The following is a 27,406-nucleotide window of genomic DNA, read 5'->3' as shown; positions in this document are numbered from 1 at the left end:
CTGGTGCAACCGTACACTTTATTTACATGTAATGGTGTATTTAATATTGCTAATTTTCATTCATTAACACAGAACTATTTCATTCACCATTCATTCACTTTATTTATAACCATCCATGGTTCATGTTCCAAAAATATTGGTTCTGCCTCACTGGACTCACACAGCAGAATGAATATTGAACTATGTGTGCATACAAGTTGATGTATGAGAGATACACACATGTTTTATATTCAGTCGAATAATTTTAGTGTCTGTGAGGTTTCAGCAAAGTCTGTGACAGGTACAACAATGGGTACACATCTTGGGTTACTGAGGTCAAATAGTTTCTATGGGTTCGGCACTGTCTGGTTGGCATATGGGATATTTAAAGGAAATTGTTTTAATGAATACATACTAATATGCACACAATCTTCAGAATGATATATGTAGTGATTGAAATATAAATATTCATCATTCACAACCTTTCAGCTAGTTTCATGGATATGTTTTGCACACATGATGTTGAAAGTGTGCCCTCACTGGCAATTCTACACGATTCTTTTGTTTATAAAAAATAATGCTTTGGACCATTGCAGTCATATACTCTGTCTCAATTCTATGGCTTGAATATAATGTTAAATTTGTAACTATACTGATGCCACTAAATGAAAGAAAACAACTTGGTCTTATTCATTTTCTGTGAAGTTTGTTTGCAGTGGTGTTATATTATGAGTAATGTCTCTCTCTATGGATAATCTCAACTGTTTTGTTGCATGTGTAAGTTGTAACGCGGCATCCGGATGAGCCGTTCCTGGCAGTAAAGTACACTCTCTTTCCAACATGGCTGCCATACCTTCCAGCAATTCAAAGAAACCAATGACGAGAGCTGCCTTTCGAAGACGGTTTAATTCCTGCAAAACATAAAAATACCAGTATCAATTCTGTGACACACACACACACCGAGGACAAGTTTTGAATGCATGCATGCACAGTTTAAGTTCTGCCTGGAGATATTTTCATCTTAATTACTTACTCCTTGCATCTAGATAGAAATACACTGTGAATATTTTAGTGCACAAATATTTAGCTGAAAGAACCACATCAATCATGAAGTCATCAAAAGTTGTTCACGCAAATGAGTAAACCCAAATTGTTAGAATGACGTCAACGGTGTATTAAGTAGCATCCTGATACCATATATGGACGTACATTATGTCACTCTCGACAATAAACAAAATTTATCATTGGTTAGAATTCTGTGACTGATTAACACAAGCATGATTTTAATGACTATGTGGGTGGCTTTGTTTGAATTTGAAATTTCATCTCGGCTTCTCATTCCTCTAAGCATAGACAAAGGAAAGCGTTGAAGCTGATTCACTTAGATACCAGGTTACCATGGAGATCTCTGTTATTGAACTCTAAGCTGTATTATTATGAAACACATACTATGTTCAGACTAAAAGTGTGAGTTTCACTCAGTGGCGACACAAAGTGGTAAAAACTAATAAGCTGGATTTGGGACTCCATTCAAACTGAATTTTTGTACCCGACACATATCACACACCAAAGTCATCCAATATTAGCATAGCCTTCAATTGTTCCAATCATTTAGCAGTAACCCTGAACTGGAACCCTGTTTATCTAGGAAACTAAATACACTTACGTAATCAAATGAAATTTTGTGTCAGACACTAAATATAAGTCGACTCTAAACCCCCTTTGTACCTGACCTAAAAATAACCCAACTCAGAGCGGACTCAACTGGCTGAGTGAGAACCCGCCAGACTATCATTAACTTACTTTGTAGAAGGCTTGTTGCTTATCGGGTAACTTTCTAGCTTGTCTAAGGACTTTCTGAATATCAGCCTGTAGAGTAATAAATACATTGTACAACTGTTAGATCACATATTGCAATATACAAAGTATATCAAATACATATATTCATAATATCAAATAAAGAGAAAAAGAACATTAACATCTGTAAAATCCTGATATTGAGGTACTACCAAAACAGAGTGACCATAGCATTTCAATTAGACAGTATGACGTGCAAAGTTTTTTGTTATGTATTACACAAACAAAATACAGGTACTGATAGCGTGCACGCACATGAAATGTTAATTTGATATCCATGTGAACATAAATGTTTATGATAAATCATCATGATACATATCAAATACATTATAGAGATATGGGACACTAGCAATTGTACAACAATACGTGTACAAGTTTACATCTGTTCCATAACAATAATTATCACATCCTACAAGGTACCCATTGTTACATGTACAGATGGAAACAACAGTGCCCAACGATTTTATCCATTCAGAAAAAAAGGCAGCCATGGGAAACATCATGACTTGCTTACAACTACATTTACACTCTCATAAAGGCTTTATTTATGTGTGTGTGTGTGTGTGTGTGTGTGTGTGTGTGTGTGTGTGTGTGTGTGTGTGTGTGTGTGTGTGTGTGTGTGTGTTTTAGACTCTTACAATCATTGTCATAAATGTTTAGCATTTGAAGTTTTTATGCAACAATTTACTCTAAACCAGAACACATCAACTTGGGTCTACACACTAGAAATTGTAACATTATGTATGGTGCTGAGGGCGGTTTGAAGAAATCGATATCTGAAAACATCTCTGATTGACGTATATTTTGATGTGTTCTGTTTTAGAGTATCATAAATTGATATATAAAAGCCTCAAATGCTAAGCATTTATGACAAGAATTGTGTGTGTCTCAAACACTCAAATGCTAAGCATTTATGACAAGGATTGTGTGTGTCTCAAACACTCAAATGCTAAGCATTTATGACAAGGATTGTGTGTGTCTCAAACACCCAAATGCTAAGCCTTTATGATAAAGAGTGTATTTATTAAATCCACTGTTACCCCTGGGTGCCAAAGGAACATTACTTAAGATTATAGCCATAGATTGTAGACATTCAGGTACCATAATGTAGTTATCAAGTGTTATTAATTATTCATACATGTCTAACATCACGTACAACAAAGATTGAAACTTGAAAGTGATATTTTTAACCTTACTAGGGTGGTCTCTGGAGTACGTTATGTCAAATTACAGTCCTGCAATTTTAGGTTTCTATGATGCATTAATCATACCCTAGGTTATCACACACCATTCCTCCCACCCCCACCACCACACCACCACACCCCCTCCACCCCCTAATCCCCAACAAACCAGCACAATCAGTCAGAACTTCCAGGTAAAGCACTGGTCCACATATCCTGCATGAGTTTGCCTTCAATAAAACATGCGGTCAATATTCACTTATTATCCCAGATCAATATGCTACTGGGATTCACTACCTCAAACCATTCATGCTGTCAAGGATAGCAACTCTTTCAAAACAAGTAAATATACAGGAACTGCAAACCACGAATTGTAAACTCATTTTATCACTTCAGTACCACATTGACCTGTGTGCGATAACTGCAAGGTGTTTTTGTACAGTATCAAGCAGGCACAAGCTGGATTTAATTTTTTGATATTGGAGGCTGTCTCTGGACTTTGTCTGACTTTGTATATTCTCACTGCTTCTACTTTTTTGTGACTCATTATAAGTAAATAAAAATGAAGATTTTACCTGCAGTCCACTGGCCCTAACCCATACTACACTATTCTGTGCATAACTCCTTTTATCGGCAGGTCTGACAGGAAATGGTGTCTTTGTGTCATCATCTCCGTATGGATTGGTATCAAAATCTGTCAGTGAAAAGTGAATATATCTGCTACTTACAAAAATTATATTATTTTTTTCAGCAAATAGGACCTCAGAGAGTGCTGTCATAATATATGCAAACTACCACCAGAACTTTGTCTACTGGAATGATTTCAAATGTTTGATTGTAAACTTTGCTATAATCAACATTAAAGTTTTGCAAATCTTTGAATGTTTCGATAAAAGTATTCCACTGATAAGTGTATTTAATAGTAGTTGTAAACATATACAATACACACATATGCACAAATGCATATATCACACATGCATGCACACACACAAGCATGCACACATAGAGGCATGCACGCACACACACAGATTTGACACAGACAGACAGACAGACAGACACAGACAGACAGACAGACAGACAGACAGACAGACAGACAAACAGACAGACAGACAGAGACATACAGACTCAACACACACATACATACAGACAGAGAGATACAGACAGACAGAGACAGCCACACACACTCGACACACACACACACACACACACACACACACACACATACATACATACAGACAGACAGTAACAGAGACACAGACAGACACAGACACCTATAGCCTATGCCTACCTGTACATGGGGCAAGCATTGAGAATTTTCCAAGCCATGATATGGAATCATTTCCAGGCTCAAATACACCCAACATTAAGTTAGACTTCTTCTTACTGTCTGCCCATGAATACAACATACCATACCAGTCTGATCTACAAAAACATATCAAACAGCATTCATCATTTCATTTCACTTTATTCCAAATACAAGACGTGAATTTGTGAATTTGGTATGAGATATTATATACTTCACTGTTGGTAGTGCGGTCTGTGACGTAAGCTCCATGTTGGTTTTGTGTCTAGTTCAACTGTGGTCCACCTGAGCAAAGAATTTATCCATTTGGTTGCAAGTGTGTAGAGGATGAGTACCATTTTGTACCAGTGTGCCCAAAATATCAACAGGTCAGATCTTTAGAATTTTTTTATTTTATTTTTATTTTTTACAAATTTTGATATTGTTGACGTATTATTGCCTCAACTCTAAGACAAGATACTAGTTGTTAGTCACAATACTTCTATGATCATTTGATGAGGTGTAAAAGAAGTAAACAAAGACAGTTAATTATATGTGAAGTAGACAAACACAATATGCAGAATGTACTGTATGGATTGAACTTAGTCGGTTTCTCTGGGATGGGAATTTAAAAAAAGAATTCTTGACCAAAGACACTTTGGCAAGAAAATTGACATGGACATAGAAGTCGATTCTCATCATTATACCTTTTTTTGAATTTAACAAAATGTGGGCGGTTTATTAAGCTAGCCGCGGTTGGGTTACCAGAAACACACAATGTCATTTTATTTTATTTGGTCTCACTGTATTATTCATATTTTGATACAGTACTGTACATGCTTGAACTGAATTATACTCCAGTCATTGTATGTCATGGCAACATGCATATCATTATGTAAATGTTCCTGTGGTGTTTGAAATTATACATCAAAATATCCACAAAATCATCATTAGTATCCATATTAATTATTATAATACAGCAGTATCGTGTATGCTTTGGTTCTTTCCTGCATAACTTGTAATTTCATACTGAAGAAACTTTGAAAGACAACTTTCTTGTTGTACAGTATATGTACGTACGTACGTACGTACGTACGTACGTACGTACGTATGTATGTATGTATGTATGTATGTATGTATGTACAATCATACAGGGCATGTATTATTACTGGCTTTGTGTAACAACTATCAGTCACGTCATTTTTTAAAATCATATACATATTGACACAGGTAAGAAATGAATATGATATTTTTTATGTCAACAGTTAAATAAATGTCATGGTGTTAATTGACAAGCTATGAAAAATTACACATTACTATTTTAACAATGAAATTCGAGCAATCCAATTAAATAATTGAATGGAAGCTTTGTCCTTGTTTGGCTGATACAAACAATGGCAGATCGACTAACTGCAAGCTATTAACACAGTCACACACAAACTATTATTTTGACGTGTTGATATAACCTATCAAATGCAATGACTGATGACACTTACAGTAGGACCGCATTTCTGATAGCATAGCAAGTTATTCTCTAGTGACAGCACATTCTACCTTATTCAGTATTTACAACTGCTGACATCAAACCATGGATGAACAGAACCTGTTACAAACAGGGAAAGTAAACAAATGAATTGGATTAATAACACTTGACACAACATGTTGGAAGTACAGAGACTTGTATTACATTCCATCACTTGATATCAGAACAGTTTTATGGCCACTTAGTAGTTCACATTCACAACAGATTTCCAGTTCCCCTGGCATTTCATGCACACATAAAGAGACCATAAAACTGTTCTTATCATATCATAGTGTGTAATACAAGTCTCTGCTGTTCCAACATAATGAGTCAAGTGTTATTAATCCAATTCATTTGTTTACTTTCCATGTTTAATTTGTAACAGGTTCTATGATGTGGGCAGTTGTACATTTTCTGGATTACAGGGTGATTATAATACACTTATTGCCCTGGCTATGTGGGCACTAGTAAATGTCTTATTACCCTGAGGGCTGTTATGCTGAAAGCCGAGGATGACAATAACTACATAACAGCATGAAGGATAATATGAGGTCTACTAGTGCCCAGATAAGGCCAGGCAATATGCTTTATAACACATTCCATTCTCAGGCATATGTTATTTCCATAGTCAAAGAAAATCACTGGTAGGACTCTCCATGCTACATAAATAGTACCCTAGGGAAAATAGAATACGAATAATGCCTGCTCTATGCAAATTGAGGTCACTATGGGTTACTAGTCCACACCATATCATGACAAGATCCAAGCCAATCACTGAAGGCTGTATAAAAATGATGTGTTATAAATCCATATAACCATAGACGGCCCTCCTGGGTGGAGGGTCTATTGTATAACCAAGGCAACACTATCATCCACTTGTGTAATCTACCACATACAACACTAGCTTTAGTTTGCTGATAGCACATTTTCCACAGTAGTATCACCTTTTAACAAGTAATGGAATTAGATGATTGTGAAAATGAAGACCTACCCTAGATGGACTATCGCACACATATTTTCCACTTTCAGACTTCCATGAAGAAGTACACAAAATGATGGAGCCTTTCCATCCTCAGTGTCATCTTCATCTTTATTCTTCCCTTTGGTATCTGTCACAAAAAATAAACATAATTTCATTGTATCTATTATTCTTACTTTTTATTAGCCACAGTAGTACGTGAGAATAGGTTCTGATTGGGTTCTGATTGGACTAATTCAATGCTAACAGTAGCCTGGCACTAACACCTTACCAGTATATCTTACCAACTTGAAGGGTTAATGCCTGTATCAGCCCTATGCTAACATCAGATTAGCTTATTGCTAACACTTGCTAACATCAGCCTTATGTTAACACCAGACTAGCTCAGCTAGTATGTACTAACACTGGGCTGGCACTAACACTTTACAGTATGTGTTAGCAACTGGACGGGTTAATGCCTGTACCTGCCCTATGGCTAACATCAGGCTAGCTCTGTGCTAACACTAGGCTAGCACAAACACTTTACCAGTGTAACTAGTATGTGTGCACAAGCCTTACATTAAATTATAACACTTGGCTGTTACCAACACTTTACCAGTATGTGTTAGCAACAAGAAGGGTTAATAAATGCACCAGTCTTATATTACACCAGGCTAGCCCAGTGCTAACACTAGGCTGGTACTAACACTCAACTAGTGTGTGTTACCATAAGCCTGCCACCTGAGCTGTATGGTATGAAATACAAGTAACAATACTAACATTGTTCCATTCAATGTTTCATTTGTCACAAACATGTACTGCATTTCCATAATGATATATACCCCCTCCTGCGAAAAATAGAAATAGTTAAAAAAAATAGGAAAATTGTCTGATGGTGACACTGATAGTCATATAGCCCTACATAGAAATCAAATGAAATACTTGACATTTAGAAGAAATTGAGACTGCACAGACAAAGAGAAGTACTCCCACACTGTCCTACTTTTATTGCCAATACTATGCGGTTATCACCCGATATCACTCACCTCTCCATTCGTTGTATCACTGTAATGGTGTAATGTGACACGAGATGTTAGACGAATGCCACGTTACTGAAACTGCACGAATGGTGATACGACGAACGAAGGTGATATTGATTAATAACCGATTTATTATATGCCTACATGTATGCCCAGCAATTCAAAGGGAAATTACGAAAAATAAAAAGAGCATGGCTTGCAGTGCACTTCGTGCGTCGCTTGACCTGTTAATCAGACATTCACATGCACATAGTTTGCTGACCCTGCTGCAACAATCTTCAATTTTCATCAGATTTCGGTATAGCTTTCCATAATTATTTCGAAATACAACATTGGTATTACAGCTAAAAGTTTCAGAAAATGCTTTAATATATTAAGAAAACTAGAGTTTGACCATGAGCATAATTTCTGCAGTATAATACATTTGTAGTGTGGTAAGGCTAGCATACATGTGGCCTACTGTACACTCAGTTGCCAGCAATACTGTTGCGAAATATATGTACCTTTTGTAATTTGATGTATGATTGTAAATAGTATCATTATTTGGGTATGGATATTTTTGTCAAAATTTCCTTGTTTTCAAAATTTCACAATTTTGTGGCCATACGTGATATCTAACTTCAGCGTTGAAGATCACCTACCATTTTGTTCATATTTGGAATCAACGTGTTTTGTCCAATCAGAAAGGTGTTTTCTGACGACATTTAATGTGAATATCATGACTTTAACGTCCCATGTCAGAAGTGATATCTCACATTAAATGTCATCAAGAATGATTGATCTGGGCATAGGTATATGATAATCTTTTTAATTAGAACTTCATAATGGCTTTGTAAGACTTGTTTGGTGGTCTGAGGTATCAAAGATGTATGAAATTTCAGATTTATGGTTAACCACCACCACCACCACCACCACCACCACCACCACCACCACCACCACGTTCTCTGAGAAACACAGGGTACACTTTTATAAGAATTACACTGTTACAATTCCTTTATGTGTAAAATATCCAGTGCTGTTCAATACTTTTATTTTACTTTCAAAATTTCACTCTTGTATCGCGTCTATTTTTTGTCAAGATAAGAATCATTTGAATTTTGTGTTCTAAGTGACCTTAATATGTTTGTTGGGTACTTGTCTTCTCTACTTATGCTTGGTGACATCACTTGGTATAAGTGTTATGATCAGACATGTGGCCTACTTATTGATCTGACCAAGCAATTACCAAAGTATGTATGGATTTCATATATTAATAGTTACGTGTACATTTATCATCCTGCTGTAGTTTCTCTCAGGGAAGAACCAAGAAGTGTAGTCTAGAGGCTATCTGTGGCTTCACATCTCTTCTGATGTCTAGCACAATCAGGTACTGAGATTGAATTTTAAAAAAGCCGGCAGATCTCATGAGATCCTGTGTGAGCCATTGCATCCATAGCAACCACGTGAGGGTGGTCAAGCTGAAAGTGTCAAACGCTTAGCAACATTATTGTTCTAAATGTCATCGTACATGGCCAAGGCGGAAGCTTTGACCACGATCACATGTTTGACAACCGTTCTTGCTAGGCATATTTGTATATCTCGCGAGATCTGTAATGAGACGTAAAAACCCTTATTCAAACAAAGCCACCCATACAGTCATGAACACCATATCTTTGTTAATCAATCACAGGATTCTGCAGGTGCCCAATAATAAATGAGTGTTTATTGGGAGGTGGCAATTACATCATCTGGACTTTACTTATACACTGTTTACACCATTCTAACAATTGGGGTTTACTCACTAGCATAAACAACTTTAGGGTCATGATACCTTGTTCAGCTAGATGGGGCGAAGAGAGATCTTAAGATTTGATGCCACGGATAGCCTCTAGACTACAATAGGTACTAGTATATGGTCTGCAAGTGAAATACCATGCTATAGTCACATGGAAGAAGCACAAAATGTAACCTGCAAGTGATTCAAGGGATTCTGTTTCCTAGGGACTCAAGTTATGGGTTACATTTCTAGCAATTGCCTTGAGAAATCAGTCTGAACTAATAATGCCAAAAAATATCAGAACTGTACAACTTATTTAAAATTTTCATAGCCATGGCAAAAATTAAAATATTGGTGCATTAAGTTTTTTGCATGAATGGAATATTAATATGATTACAAAAAACACAATACATCTATATTAGATTATAGCTGGGGGAATGTGACATAGAATGTCCCAAAGTGCATTACTTGTAACATAATTATGCCACGTATATGTAATAAGTTTGCTTCAACGTTCATTCTTAATATAATTCTCACTTCGCAATGTAATTAGAACCAGACGTAAAGTAAACGATGGCATTAATTTTTGAAATTGGTCTACCAAACTTTTTACATGTCAAAAGTTATTAATATTAATTTTTTAAATATGCATGATGTATGTAATGTCACATTGGTCCCTGTAATCACCAACTTGTCTGAAAGACTGAGTCGCTCTTTAAATTTTTGCTGCGACTTTGTTCAAGAAAACTCCGACCTATTCTCAGTTAAAGGGGAATGTCACTCCATGAAAATAGAGACATTTTCATAAAACATAAGTTCTGGAGAGTCATCTCACGATTTTACATCACCTACAATTATTTGCAATTTCAGAGAAACATCAAGTTGATCTTGTACTTTTTATAGGGTATCTTTGCTATTGGCTATTGCATCATGGGAGATAACAGAAATACATTATTCAATGGTGGAACACTGAATATTCATGAGTACAAAATGTTATACACTTCAGTGTGAAACAGCTGTCATGAATATTCAGTGTTCAGCCATAAAACATGTACTCAAGTTGTAAATTCCTACCTTTGGTTGTTACTGGCAGTACAAGGTGTCTGGAGATTGTCGGTGGACTACAAATATCTGAAACGTCTATGAATCCACACACTTGCAATTCTGATGAAACTTCCCTTGATATTGTCTCAAAGTCATGCTGTTTCCAGTACACCTCTGGCGCCGGTGCTAACTGAATGTCTGATTTCAGATGTCCACAATGCAGACTTCCATAAAACGGAGAATACGAGCTCTCAGCAAACTTGACAAACATCTGTTGGACTGATTTCAAACTCAGAGGTCCTTCTGGGATGTGTACACTGCCTCCGCCACCGTTGATGTCGATAAGTTTCTGTAAAAGTACTGATGCGTTGGATTGTATGGCTTCGGCCTGTGAGCAGATCAACATAACTTGGATTTTACACGGGAAAGGGAACGGAATGGGTATATTACGATCCTTGGATCCTTTGGGATTTTCAAATAACTGTCGTAATGATCCTGGTCCGATTCCACTTCTACCATCAGTGACTAAAATCAACTGACAAGATAAAGAAAACATTGATAAATAGTCAGCTATACCTCATCACAATAATGTATATCCTTATACTAATAATTCTTTATTATTCTTTACTGACAAGATCAGAGTTAGAACAATATTTTATGGCTCATAATTTGGGACACGATACTCACAAATCATACAGTAGCAACAGAGATATAGGACAAATTGAAAATGTTTTTTTTGTGTGTGTGTGATAGATGATATAAAAGAAAGTAGGTAAATTCTACATAAGTTGCAAGGTATCTGAGTTCCTCATGAAAATTATGGTAAGGTAAATGCAAGTCTATTAGTAACATGTAAATTTGACCTGATATTTTAGTGGTTTTACTAGCTTCCCCCAGCTGAAAGTGATTGTTTTTTTAAAACTGTTTTGTTAGGCATAACGACATCATCATAATACGTACACCCTGCACAGTATTAAATCACCTGTGGGTAAACATATGTGTGTAGCTGTATACATAGTATGCTGCAATGTATCCAATCAAATTGATTTCTGGGTCTGCACCTAAGAATCAGCACCCCTGAAGTGATTATGATTTCAACATGTTTGTATACTACATGTACTTCTACAAGTAGATACAACAGACCTCTAAGTAACATCTGTAATGTCTAATTATTGGTATTTTAACAAATTTCAGTGAATATATTTGTTGGTTGTCTGATTGAAAAAGTTACAGCTTGTCCAGTTCTGTCTAGAGAAGATTTAAGCTTTTAAACATTATTCCACAACTTTACATCCAGTAGTACATTTAAAGCTATTGTGAGTTACTGTGACTTTAGATCACTGATATATATCATTGACTATATACAGAGCAAGGGTTCATTAGGATTATTACATAACTTATGTCAAAATAATGTACTTTTGAACAATCTTTGACAACTGCAATTTCAAGATTTTTTCAACAATTTTTCCGTCAGTCTGTATCCGTTACAAATCAAACTATGTCAGCATGACATGAGTTCTCAATAAGTGTTTAAAATAACTAAATCTAATGACAGCTATTAAAATCCGGCTTGGAAGTATTGGGCCATAAATGTCAAAGAAAACCCAACTTAATTTGAAAACATGAAGATGTAGCATTCTTCTATTGATGTCGTTTCAGATGGATTAACTTTGAAATGCCTCCAAGGAGTGTTTATTCATGCTACACGTGACACATCAATATGTCCACAAGTAAATGACTTGGGTATTAAACTAGCAGAACGTGATAGAGGATTTACTTCTCGGATTTGTCTGTATAAATTAGAATTTACACTCAACAATGTACAGGTCAATGACATGTAGAGCACTAGAATGTGAATGTTTCAGATGATGATCAACCTATGCTGTATGTATGCAGTGAAGGACGTAACTTATACATGGTAGTAGACACTTGAATACTACATCTGTACTTATAATGAATACTGAAAGTTATGTGAATGTTTCTGTTGATGATGAACCTATACTGTATGCAGTGAAGGACGTAACTTATAGATGGTAGTGGACACTTGAACAAAGTATACATCTGTAGATATAATGAGTACTAAAATTTATGTGAATATTTTTGAGATGATGATCAACCTATGCTGTATGTATGCAGTGAAGGACGTAACTTATAGATGGTAGTAGACACTTGAATAGAGTCTATCTGTAGTTATAGTGAGTACTAAAATTCATGTGAATGTAACACCATGATGCTGCCATTTTGTCACGTTTGATAATGTTGCAAATCAAAATGGTGAGCACAAGGCCTTTATACTATAGTACATGTATATCACCTTTGTGCCAGGTTAGAAAGGAATTGACTTTTGCATTTTATGGGTGTGCACAAATACTTGCATGGACGTACAGGCAAAAACCACAGCAATAGTTATAAATTACTCCTCCTCCAAGCAATGGGGTAGGGTTGGGGAAATGGGCTAGCTAACAAAAATGGCCACTTTGTATTTGGACATGTGTTATCAATATAAAATTGTGTGAATGGCATTGTAGCACAACTGTATTTGACTGTTGCTATGGGCATGGTCTTGTTGCTGGGTATATTTGCATACATTTTTTGAATCTTTATTCACTTAAAGAGTTACCTACCCATTTCTGTTATTATCTTTGTAATATGCACAGGGGACAGCAGGCATGTAATTGATTGATTGATCGATCGAGCGATTGATTATTTAATTCAATGTCTGATCGATTGAATGATTAATTTTTTGGTTAAATAAAACTTATTTTTGTGTGATACTAACCAATTGACTGATTGATTTTTTGTGGTGATATTAAACTTTTTTCCCCTTCTTTCCCTGACTACTTTACTCTCTTTCAGCTGTATATAATTCTCTCTTTATTGACTAAAATAAAGACATCTTGTCCATTCTTCTCATCTTATCTAAATTAAAACACCCATAATCTTATAATTACCAAGGCATAGGTTACAAGAACAATTTGCTTTATCGTTTATCTTCTGGGGGATTATCACACCAAATAAACACTCAAACACTGTACAAACTAGTATAAAAGTGAGGACAGCAGGCATTTAATTGATTGCTTTTGATCGATCGATCGATCGATCGATTGGTTTTTATTTATTGATTGATTAGTCTATATGCTATCAATGGGAATCAGTCCAGTGGTTTTTGACTTTAAGTTGTTTACAGACAGACAGACAGACAGACAGACACTTTACCATGCCTATAGCACTACTGAACCTAAGAAGTTCAGTTGTGCTAACAAAATGGTCAGTATTTGTAAAACTTCAGTGACATACGTCGTTATGCAAACTATGAAATAACTTTTGGTAAATTCGTACTGGAGATACATCTATATTTATTACCAAATGCAGACACAGCTAAACCCTAAGCATTGACGAAGAGTGCTTTGGTTGAAATAGCTGTTATCAGCATTTACTATTACAAGGATACCTAGGGGTTCCAAACTCGATCTAATAAGCCCTTAGTAATAACAGGCACTACTTAAACTACTACACAATGTTTTCACATTATCTTCGGCGTATCCTGACATTTGAAAAATAACATTCTGTCTTAAAACTGAGTTTGAAATTCATTTAATAATACTGGTATAAAACAACTATAATTTGTGATACCATAATTTTACATCCTACTATATTACTGACCTGAGTGCATCTACACCAACAGTCTCAGCAATTTTTACATCCTGAGGTCTATACCTGTATGTGATGCAAACATCGCTTTTTTCACAATTATCGCTATCATTTTATAATACATCGTGTTCATATAGCCTTTAGTGATTGGCTTAGATTGTACCACGTGGTATAGACTATTTCAGCCTTGGGGGATGGCTGGTGGGTTGCTACAAAACAGTCCTTGTGGTAATAGATGTCTACTACGCCCTAATAGCCAGACAAAATAAATAAGCTTACAAAATGTCGGAGAAAATAGTTTCCGTTTTGACTCCTGGTGCTAGAACTTTGTAAAATCTGTCACGACTTCATTATATTATTTTGAGCAAAGACTTCTACACGTTTTCCCCTTTCGACACTGATAATCTTGATAGTTCTTTGAGAGAAACAATATCGAAAAGCTTTCAACAAGGAACAAAAGTATTTCTGAGAAAGTGCTTACGTAAACTGAAAACTGGTGATAATAAATGAAAAATTAATGCGATATTTCATGTGTCTTGTTTTCACAAGCACAATGCCAGATATAGTGTGAAGGAGAAATCATTATTGATTTTCCATTTTAACCTAAAGCAAGCCCCACTTTATTCTTGGGTTTCTAAGAAAAAAACTGAATACAAATGTCACATTGATGTGGATTCTGCTTTGTGCTTGTGTCTACACTCTCACTAACAAGTAGGAAACAAACACGTCGAGTCCACATCATTATTTGGTTTCCTGGAAAACTTTTCATTTTGACATTCTCCAAAAAAAAAAAAAAAAAAAAATCATGTATGACTGTCTAAGATGACACCATTAGCCTGAGATAATACATCCTCCCTCCCACATTGTCTGTAGAACTGGAGATAGCTGTATCTAATCACTGAAATTATCATACATACATAACAAAGGCTGTTTTGACATCTTCAGACAATTAACTAACTAATCATCCTACATTGTACCTACCTGACATGGTGTTATAGGGCTCCATTCTTCCAGAACAATAGCCCTCACCTCCTGTAGGGCTACATCTAATCGGGTTTTGTCAAAGACATCCAACTTCAACAGTCCATTCTGCAAAGAAAAGGAACTTTGGTAAGTTTAGTTTTGAATTTTTTTAATCCCTGAAAAGCAATGGTGTATCACTGCAACCATTTTTATCTGTATTGACGAGTTATTCAATTTGAGTACAAACCAGGGTATCAGACGGACATTATAGTTTATACCATGCACGAGCCAGGTTCAACAAAAAATATGGAATATATACTCTGGTCGTTCTACGTCATGACAACGTGCATCTGTGTCATATTACTTATAACAGATACCATGGATATCAACCTCCTGTAAGCATATATATACTTTATACAACCCAGTATTTGCTCTGAACAACACAACATGGGCATCAACATCATACAGTTTTTGAATGCCATCTTGAAAACTGAAGTAGTCATCCAGCAAGTTGTACATAGAATATTTAGGAAAGTCCAGTGCTGTATGCAACAGCCACTAGCCTCTGTGTCTATTATCAATAGAATGTATATTTGTAAATGTCTAGTAGTGTCACTATTTTGTATTATAACTATGTTGTGAATAGAATCACAGAACCTATGTGTAGGGTGTATGACAGAATGGAATAGAATGTACATGTATACCGAAAAGCCTTTCCATTGCATGAACGATGTTCACTCATCCATAGACAGACAGACAGACTGGCAGACAGACAGACAGACACATACACACATGCATGCATACGTGCAATGTATACACCCGACCATGATCTCCTTCACCTCCCCCTTCCCCCACATACACACACTAAGACATTTAAAAGTATTTGCAATTATGATAAATGCTTCTACCTAAACGCATTCTTTAGAAACTGCCATGTTAATGTTTGGATCCCAAAAAACACAAACTACCCAGTACTATTCTGTTGACATCTCAGTTGTAGGAGAAATATCCCTTCATAGGTGACTATGAAGTCAACATACTTTAACATTTTAATCTGTCTTGACTACAGGAAATTCAATTAATTCTGTTATATTCTATAGCATTGCACAACAACTTTCCCCATTTGCTTGAGAAACAATGGGTACTTAGTGTACACACCAGTCTGTGTGCTCATGATGTGGTAGTGACATGATGCACACAAAGTGTTACTACTAGGCTTAACTGTTTGAAGGGTCACATGTTCTAAAACAGTAGGTCAAGCAGTCCAAAATTGCTGCCAGAGGTAAAAATCTTCGATATTGTGTTTGGAACAAAAGTTTACTTTTGAATATAAAATGAATTTAAAGGTCTCATGCTGCTAACGAAACATCACAAATTTCAGTTCATTTGTTCCTCGTTATACAAATGACTTGATAATGTGATATAAGTTTGCGCAAGTTTATTTTGTGAGCATACATATACCTAACAAAACATCAACTTTTAGGTCAGTGTATATCTTGGTATTGGTGGTAAAATGATATGTATGTTGTGATCATGCTATAGTCCCACTATCACAGGGACAGAGGGACTGTGACCATATATAGCAAGTTTAAGTTCACAATTTTTTACTAAAGGAAACGGAAAGGTGAAATATGGTAAATCTGGCATAGTTTCCAAAACATTTCCCATCATTTTGGTGGGGAATCTCGGTACAACCTATCACCAAAGTAAAGCGTTTTCTGTATGTATCACAATTGTTCATAGCATCCATATCAAGTATAAAAGTATAAAGTTTCATTTGCTAATTGACCACATTAGAAAGGCCACATGCTAGGGTTGAAAATAAACCAATTGAAACAGTAATACTTTTACACTTGATATGAATGCTATAAATGAGTGTAGCACAGTTCAAATGTGATCGTATCGATCAAATCATCAAATTCAGTTTGTGTTAAATTCCAAGTTAATATGCGATGCGAGTTTGAGCATTTTAAGATACATGTACCCAACAAAACATTACATTTGATTTCACCAAGTTAGAAATATGCAATACATGTAATAGTAATAGATGTATATTGCTATCTACTATGAAACGAGAACACTATTACATTTTACGATAACGGATTTAATTATAATTCAGCCATGGAGGTATGTTTCTACGTCCATGATTCAACATAGCAATGCCATACGATAAGTTCTATACTGAGAACAACAATCCTACTTGCATTTGACAATTTTAACACAATTCAGCAGTACACATGATGAGTTGTGAAACAAGAGCAATGACGACTTGTATTTTATGACATTATTTCATTATGGCAACGTACATGACATGTTAGAACAACGACACATTTTACACGGCTTATTTGTAGTGCTGCAAAACATCGTCAACAAGTAATTCAGCTAATTAAAATAATTGAACTGTCTTCAGCAAAATACTGGACTGGTTAATCTTTCAGTGACCAATTCAGGCAACCAGGGATTCAATTATGTATATACTGTATGCATAGAAGATGTCAACATCTCAAGAAATCATACTCTTAGTTCTATGTTAGACTAGCCCAACAAGTTAGAACAAACACAGACAGACAGACAGACAGACAGACAGACAGACACACAGACACAGAGTACACAAGCACAGAGCACACACACACACACACACAGACACACAAACACATACACACAAACATACAAAGCAAACACACACACACAAACATAGAGTACATACACACACATTCATACACACAAACATACAGAGCAAACACACACACACACAAACATACACAGTACATACACATACATTCATACACACAAACATACAGAGTGCGCACACACACAAACATACAAAGTACACACACACATACACACACACACACACACATTCATACACACAGTACACAGACAATATGAAATGAAAAATTATTCTCATATTCATAAAACATATTCATAAAACATATTATTTTGACAACAAATTTGTTTGAAATTTGAACCATATTATCCGAGGGGGTATATCTATATTTTCTCTTTGTGTGCATTTCAAATAAATACACAATATATGGTTTTCTCCTTGAGTCTAACATAACATAACATCAAATGAAGACAAAATGAAGTACAATACATAGATATCCTATTAATAACATATCTCATTACATGATGACTGAAGTGACATTCTTGTATTGACATTTAAGCAATTATCATGATTAAAATTGTACGTGAAGCGTATCATTACACAATTAATCTATGGTTGATAGAATTGTCCAGGGATTACGTTTGTAGTTTTTGTATGGGGTTCCATCAAGTATTTTCATTGCCAACGTATATAGGAAATTGGAATCTCCAACGAAAAAGGGCAAGTCACATTACTAACGGAGAGTTTGTTAACTGTGTAAATGTGAGTGAAAGTCAGTTTTTTCTAATACTTGAGGTCCACTCTGTGCTCGATTTATCCACAGGCTTTCTAGTGGTGTTATTGTTTCTGTATGGTTGTCCCTTATCAGAGGACGATAGCAATCAATACATTGTCCAGTACGGAATGTTCAGGTTTCCAGACTGAAAATGTTGTAATTTCCCTTGTAGTTCATGGACTCCTCGGGGATTATGCAATCCCAACCTATTACATTGCATCCTCATATGGCAACCTTTGTCCTACCAGGCCCCAATTTATACAGCTTGGTTGACTGGTACAATGGTAGTTCAAATATTTCTAAATGCCTTCAGCATCTCAGAAACAAATGGTAGCAGTCACTGACGGGGGCGCAAACCAACAATATGCAAATTTTGAGAGACGGCAACTCTTAATCATTTTAATCATCATGATGCAGTTTAGCTGAGCAACATGTTTTTTTTGTCCATATTGCCTCTACAAACCAACTTGAACATGCTAAAAAAAAATGGAATTTATACCTTGGTCATTCTATGGCACAACACAGTGTCACACATCTTTGTCATTGGTTCTACTGTACTCAAAATTTGTCATAATATTCAAACTGTCGTTATTTTTCCCTAATTTGTTCCTAAATATTGCATTTTCAGGTATAATGATATTATTCCACAATATATTTCTAAGTTCTGTTGGAAAAGATTTGTCACCTAAGAGATCTGTCGATACTTGTCTTTTGACTCATAGTGACAAGGCCCTTTAGGTCACTTGTATTTTCCTTGGCTGAACCAAGAAATATACTGGAAATAATATTTAATTATCCCATGCATGAGCGAAGTTTAATGAAAACATGATATATATAAGGCCCAAAAAAATATATCTGGTTCTGGTCAGCGCGTGCGTGCCCTGAATACCCTCGCGTTAATCCTTTTTTTTTCGATAATTTTTGCTTTCCCGTTCCTTATTTATTCCCGATATCAGGAGAACAAGCAGCTGAAATCTACCCTACATGCCAAGACTGCTTAAATACAAAGCCTAAACTGCTTCGAAGAAAAAGGAAGTTTTTCAAGAGATGAATATGATAGAACAGAGTATGTAAAGTGTCAAAAAAATGTGTATTTACTAAAAAAAAAATTTGCGTCGTCGCACCACTTTAGAAAGTTTACCCTGACCAGAACCAGATATTTTTTTTGGCCTAATCTGGTTACTCTACATGTAAGTGATGACAACATGCGTCTATAGACTCATGACAACATGTGTTTTACGTCACTGGGTCTGTTTTGTTTGAAATATTAATCAAAGCCTTCAGAATTGCCATTATTTTCCCCAATTTTACGGGCACTGGTATTATCATGTTATTCTCCAATACTTTACGTCATTCGGCCGGAAAATACTGTGACCTAAGGGTTGTCACTACGAGTCTTGTGACTCATAGTGACAACTGACAAGGCCCCTTAGGTCACTCATAAGAGTCATATTTTCCTAAAAATACTGGAATTAATATCTCATTATATCACCTTTGCTGTTAGAAATGACTGATCTCCTAAATGTCATGGTCATGTATTAGTAACACATACAAACTTTTGATGCTGACTAGCCTACTAACAGGATGTCATTATAGGTGCATCAACAGAATACATTTAGAACTAATTCTTGCCCCTGAGACCACCAAGACGTCAAACGTGTAATGTTCAATGCCAGACCATTCTGCTCAGTTAGACGTCATATGTTTACAACTACTTTAGTCACAAATGAAAGGTTACTGTTGAATAATTCATGGTTATCTCAAAATGATTTGGTTCTGATGACGTCTCACTATAGAAAGTCAATATGATTGAATGGCCTGTATCGATATTAATACCATAAATATGAATATGAAAATATGGATGAAATATACTATATATAGTCTTTTGGAACAATAAGTAGCTGAAACTGTTCCAAACTGTTCATATATTGTAGTAATGTTAATGAGTGGGTTGACACTACAAATTACACTGTAATTGGGTGTATGTACAGCTTGCAAATCGATTTTGAATTTGTTAGCCCAATGTCAGTTTGGTGTGTACATTTGACAATTTTGCCTTAACCGAGGGCTGGTGTACAATGTAGGAGTTAATACCTATGGTTGCTATCACATACATGCAGTAGAGAGGCATTATTAGTGCCAGCATAGACCCTACATGAAATTCGTGTAGGGTCCATGTGCCAGATTAGTGTTTGCACTGAGCTAGTCTTGTATATCAATATCATAGACATGTAGATTTGGTGTGGGTATTAAAACTTCTAGTGTCTAATACATGCCCATGAGATGTTATTAGTGCCAGCCCTAGTCTTGTATTACTCTTTGCCAACGTCAATGGTATTATCAATATCACACTGCCTCACAGACATTTAAAGTTGGTGTAGTAATTGAAACTTCTAGTTGTTAACTCATAGTAGTGAGGTGTAAGAGTCTGTGTGCATGTAGTGTTAGCACTGAGCTACATTTTGTAACCTAGGGCTTGCCACGTCATAGTCTGCAAGATAAGCCATGTTGTAGGCACTATAGGCACCCTTGTGCTTTAATATGCCTACCCAGCTAACAATGGAAAGTGTGGAGAACGACATGACACATCGGCCTACATTTTGTACTTATCTCACACTGGAACTGGTGCAGAATGACATGACACATCGGCCTACGCATCGCACACTGGAAAGGGTGCAGAACATGACATAACTTTACAGTGTAGCCCAGTCAGTAGACTCTTCCTAAGGATGTAGGGTGTATAGCCGTAAACTTGAATAGCTGATAAATGTGCACTCTCAGAAAAAGTATTAAAATTTTAGTGTGAAAAACAGTTGTCTGGTAAAGCTATAGCAAAAGTTGGTTCCAAAACAAAAGAACAATCCTATGTAATCTTTTTTATGGCTCCACTGATAAGATAACACTAATGTGAGAACCTGGGATTGAAACCCTGGCCTTTAACTGATAAGATAACACTAATGTGAGAACCTGGGATTGAAACCCTGACCTTTGGTATGTTACGTCATCATCTGCATGTATGCAACTATATACAGTATCTATGATACAACCAACACTTTCACCAACATACTTTGTTGTGAAAAGTTTAACATAATAAACATATTTAAATCAAATATATTTAGTGCGTATTTGTTTCCATGGGGATATCTTGTAATAGGTAGACTAAAACTTTGGAGGGACTAACCAATGACCTTTTTTTCACTACAAGCAACAGCTTGTAGTTATAGTTACCAGGGCTTAAAGTTGTAAATCCATACCACAAAGGATATCAGATAGTCAAAAGGACCTCCAGTAGTGATAATATTACACATTCAATCAACAGATGTTACATGTACGTACATCACAAAGATTAAACATCTATTCCAATTATTTGACAAAATTGCTGATGCAGTCAGGAATGAGATTGGCCAGATACTAGGTTGCCATGGTAACTAAACATTAGTAACAGACTGGTGTAGTATTTGCATTTTACCAGTTTTATTTTCATGGTAGCTGATAGTTAAGTACATGCAGTGACTATGTACCAGTTTAATCAATCGATTTAATAAGACAGTTTGGGGGGCAAATGTCTGCCGTTTTGTTCTTCATCTCGGACAAACAACAAATGCTAGTCTACAAGTACATGTATTAGACTATTACATACATTTGATGAGTATTGAAGGTTTTTCCTGTACATGTTGTCAAACACCAAGCAGCACTGTCAAACAACCCCCATATTAGTCCTTATACTTATTCATTATCATGTTTATTACTAAAATGAATATTGAAACCCAATTACTCACAAATTGCTTCTTAGCTAGGTCTAGGTGCCGAGTTCAAGATCACTTGAGGTTTTGATGCACACTTTACAGGTACAAAAACTAAAATGAAAGTCATATGTGTGCCAGCATGTATACTATTCAAGTGGTTTAGTTGATGTACAGTTTTCATTGTGATGGCTTACACATTTAGACACTTGCAATCAGTGGATCCAGTACACTGCCGATATTAACACAGTCATTGTAGTTTTGTACTATGAAATGTCTATATGAATGGAACACTAAGTCACATGAAAGATACAATAATTTGGCTGATGTGTATTAAGGTTGTTTATAGTTGTATAAGAAACTATTTTTATATCCACAGACACTACTGATCCACTGTACATTTATTGCTAACACATTTAGTTTATACAAATGTCTTGTATGTTTCAAGTAAAGTTATGCTGTCAAAAATATGAAACGACACACATCATGGCTGTAATATTTTGTGTCTATTTTGTCATACATATTTCATATCTATGTGCCATGTCTCAGATTTACTGTCACACTTTGTATAAACATTACACTTCATTACCGCAATTTTGGCATTTGATGTTTGTTTTTAAGACCGCCAAGTTCATCAGCATAAAGTAACGGAAAGTAAGTTACTACTGTTCAATTAGATAGACACAACTCAATTATATAGGCTCACCCTAATCTATAAAATACTGAGGAATGGTCACTGGATTGGTACATTTGTATTTCAGGTTAGGCTTAATAAAAAAGTATTGTGTGGTTCTGATTATGCTAAATTTTAGAATAGGTGGGATAGCTATATTTCTTATCTTATTTTACTTTTTTTCATGTGTGAGTGTCTAGTTTAGGTAGTTATGTTTTCTGTTGTTTTCCATATGGTCTCTGTGTTATTGGTTTCTTCCCAACAGATGTACAGCCATTACAGATTGGAAGAACAGTTTTATATTGTCTTTTTAAGTTGATGTCAGTTTCTGCATCCACTATCTCTGGCGAGACTTCACAATTTTCGTGATATTATTATTCTTATTTCTCAAATATGTCTAAAAAAGTTTAGGGTCGGTAGTGAAAAACTAGGTGGGGTAGGGCAACCTGAACCAAACAATTATTTTCTTTTGGCCTTACATCTACCCATTATGGTTTAATCCCAACTTATTGAACAGAGCTTGTTACTCATCACATTTCTTATCTGTCTTTAAAGGCCAAGGTTTCAATCCTAGGTTCTCATGACATGACTGACATTAATATTATCTAACCAGTGGAGCCACATGGATTATATAGGATCATCTTTTCTTCTGAAACTATTTTTTGAAATGTCTATATGAATGGAACACTAAGTCACATGAAAGATACAATAATTTGGCTGATGTGTATTAAGGTTGTTTATAGTTGTATAAGAAACTATTTTTATATCCACAGACACTACTGATCCACTGTACATTTATTGCTAACACATTTAGTTTATACAAATGTCTTGTATGTTTCAAGTAAAGTTATGCTGTCAAAAATATGAAACGACACACATCATGGCTGTAATATTTTGTGTCTATTTTGTCATACATATTTCATATCTATGTGCCATGTCTCAGATTTACTGTCACACTTTGTATAAACATTACACTTCATTACCGCAATTTTGGCATTTGATGTTTGTTTTTAAGACTGCCAAGTTCATCAGCATAAAGTAACGGAAAGTAAGTTACTACTGTTCAATTAGATAGACACAACTCAATTATATAGGCTCACCCTAATCTATAAAATACTGAGGAATGGTCACTGGATTGGTACATTTGTATTTCAGGTTAGGCTTAATAAAAAAGTATTGTGTGGTTCTGATTACGCTAAATTTTAGAATAGGTGGGATAAATATATTTCTTATCTTATTTTACTTTTTTTCATGTCTGAGTGTCTAGTTTAGGTAGTTATGTTTTCTGTTGTTTTCCATATGGTCTCTGTGTTATTGGTTTCTTCCCAACAGATGTACAGCCATTACAGATTGGAAGAACAGTTTTATATTGTCTTTTTAAGTTGATGTCAGTTTCTGCATCCACTATCTCTGGCGAGACTTCACAATTTTCGTGATATTATTATTCTTTTTTCTCAAATATGTCTAAAAAAGTTTAGGGTCGGTAGTGAAAAACTAGGTGGGGTAGGGCAACCAGAACCAAACAATTTTTTTCTTTTGGCCTTACATCTACCCATTATGGTTTAATCCCAACTTATTGAACAGAGCTTATCACATTTCTTATCTGTCTTTAAAGGCCAAGGTTTCAATCCTAGGTTCTCATGACATGACTGACATTAATATTATCTAACCAGTGGAGCCACATGGATTATATAGGATTATCTTTTCTTCTGAAACAATTTTTTCTATAGCTCTACCAGAAAACTTTATCACACCTAAATTTTAATACTAATCTGAGCTGGGCCTTCGATATTTATCTGTCATATCAACTGAAATTGTTTTGTTTTTTTTGTAATTCTCAGTACCTGAAATAGAATATTACTGCCTTGGCACATCATAGAAATAACAAAACATCGATTTTCGACACCATAACTTCCACTCCACACGCTTCACATGCATTACTATAGGTGCACATGACAATAAGTCAACCTTCTTGTTTCTCTAGTGTGAGGTGAAATGCTATTGCAGGTACTGAGAATAAGTCAACCTTCTTGTTCTATTTTGACCCTTTAACATGAGGTAAAATGCTATTACAGGTACTGAGAATAAGTCAACCTTCTTGTTCTATTTTGATCCTCTAACATGAGGTAAAATGGCATTACAGGTACTGAGAATTGATTAGGACTTCAGAGAAATAGCAAACAAACCTTTAATTCATTGTAATCTCTTGTAAAGGGAACAATAAGCTCCCATAGAGAGGAGTAGACAGCTAGGGCAGTGAATTCCAGTCGGCTGTGTGTCGCAATGTATTCTAGTAAGCTGGTGATTCCATGATTAGCCAGGTTCCGTCTTTGGTATTCTTCTCCTCCATCTGTTGGTGGCAATGGCCTTGCCATCGACAACGACACATCTACTAACACTATGGTTGGCATGGTTTCTTTGCTTTACTTGTGAAAAACTCCTAAAAATTCAGGGATCAGAAAAAAACATCAATATTTTTGTGAATTCAGGTTTACAGCTAGGTGGATGCTGTTATTTTCTGATGTTCCTGATAACATCAATATTTATAGATCACTAAAAGAATAAGCATGTTTGCAGGATGGTGGTATTTAGAAAAATAATCTACTTATCATTCAGAACTGCTTCAGACCACAGGGACACGTAATCTTCCTTGTAAAACAAATGGCTTCATATTATACATGTACAATGAATACAAATGATGTTACTATGAATTAATATACTTACATACGTATGGAGTACTGCTCATGTTCATTTATAGCATAAATTAGTATACAGTGTGATATAATTTCATTCATTCTAGTACAATCACAGATTACAGGTCCCTGTGGATACGCCTACATGTAAGTGATATTGTCTATGCATTGAATCACAGTTTGCATAATACATATGGGTATAGAACACAGACTCTGTGGCTAGCTACAGAACAGCTTTCAGACAAAATACTGAATGCAGCAGACCATGGATGTATTTCAGGGGCATTCATGACTAGATTATTACAACATCATTACAATCAGACTTCTGGCATTATGAACTCTGACCTTATGGAAATCATGCATCTATATCCAAGAATATATGTCAATCATCCATTTCCTCTTCTAGGAAATCAGTCTTTTCAATAAACTCATACATCCAGGGAGTAAATCCACAGAGTATATTTAAGTACTGTACTAGACTGATCTGTCACTATGCAGGATCGCACAGGTGGGAGACAGTCGCCTGATTCTGCCCTTTCTAGATCTACCTCGGGCTCCATGCCTGTATCTGACTAGTCGACTGTATGTAGCGAGCATAATCGAAATGTTCTGCTTCAACATGCAAACACGTGACTGATACACTGTCAATGTCAATGTCATTGGTGTGTTGCTGTGCTACTGCACTTTGTTTGATCATGGAAGTAGAACCCCATGCTGAAATGTTCTGTTCGTAAGTTTGGTTAAGTTTGTAAATAAAGATGTGCGTTACTTACGATTTACCTTGTGCTCGACCCAGGTTATTGGTTTGACATTTCAGCAAGCAGCAGAGGAACGTCAACTTCTCAGTTTCGATAATTCCCTTTGTTTTCGGTAAACAGCTAATGCGTCTGCTACTTTGCTTTCGGCGTGAACTTCCGGAATCTTAAGTCTGATATTTGAGCTTGCGCAGTTTGCATATGTAACTAATTTCGCGAGGAGTACGCTATAAACCTATGCTGCCAACGTACGATTTGACTTCTTTTGGTAGTTAATAATACATCAATGGATGTATGGGGTTAAAATTCCATTATCTGCACTATATATTCCCGAAAAATACAAAGCATATTAAGTGCAGCAACCTGGAAAGTCAAAAACTGACATGCCGGAACCGTGTGAGGCGCACTTCACTCTTCATATGTAAATTTGTAATACTGTACGCTCGTCATCGTCGCTATTTCTCTATTTACAATTCCATTCATTTTCGCATCTATCATATAGCGACAGCATACAGTCAGTATCTAACAGATTTTTTCCCACGATTGACGTTACGACGTTGGGACAACAGTTAAATTTACAGAGGTAAATTGATTTGTTCATTCCTTAGTTCTTCTACAGTCAGAATTTCTAAAACACCATGTCTGTAGTTACGTTTCTTGGGTTGTCAACGGTTTCAACATAAGGCAAGGTGATGATGTCTTGGCGGTTGCCGGCGTTACGATGTAAACGTGAAAGCGCAACGCACGGCCAATGCTTGCTTGCGTGTAATATTATATGAATTTATATTTTTTAAACGTTCGCTCAGTAGGAGCATTTCCATATCTGTCAGGTACGTGAAGATGTCGTTGCGTAATTAAAAGGGATGCCTTGGAGATGGTGTCGATTCCGGAGACGTCTGAAGAGCATCCAGATGGATGAAAATAAG

At 35.8% G+C, this 27,406-nt stretch overlaps 1 protein-coding gene across 2 annotated transcripts; it reads right to left on the bottom strand.

Moving 5' to 3' along the window:
• LOC144443478 (integrator complex subunit 14-like) lies at nucleotides 1-26,856 on the bottom strand. 2 transcript variants are annotated; one of them, XM_078132964.1, is made up of 9 exons: nucleotides 26,499-26,856; nucleotides 25,219-25,472; nucleotides 15,252-15,359; nucleotides 10,650-11,154; nucleotides 6,813-6,930; nucleotides 4,306-4,439; nucleotides 3,593-3,711; nucleotides 1,783-1,848; nucleotides 1-890 (listed from the first exon to the last, which is right to left on the bottom strand). In XM_078132964.1, exons 2-9 carry the CDS (start codon nucleotides 25,441-25,443, stop codon nucleotides 666-668), a joined length of 1,500 nt encoding a protein of 499 aa, XP_077989090.1. In that variant the 5' UTR covers nucleotides 25,444-25,472; nucleotides 26,499-26,856; the 3' UTR covers nucleotides 1-665. The 2 variants fall into 2 exon arrangements, with proteins under 2 accessions (XP_077989090.1, XP_077989091.1); XM_078132965.1 differs by having other exon boundaries at nucleotides 26,506-26,856.
• Between the last annotated feature and the right edge of the window lie 550 nt (nucleotides 26,857-27,406).

Source organism: Glandiceps talaboti, chromosome 12, assembly GCF_964340395.1.
Source record: "Glandiceps talaboti chromosome 12, keGlaTala1.1, whole genome shotgun sequence".
Classification (NCBI taxonomy): domain Eukaryota; kingdom Metazoa; phylum Hemichordata; class Enteropneusta; family Spengelidae; genus Glandiceps; species Glandiceps talaboti.
This window is presented reverse-complemented; position numbering and strand designations above follow the sequence as displayed.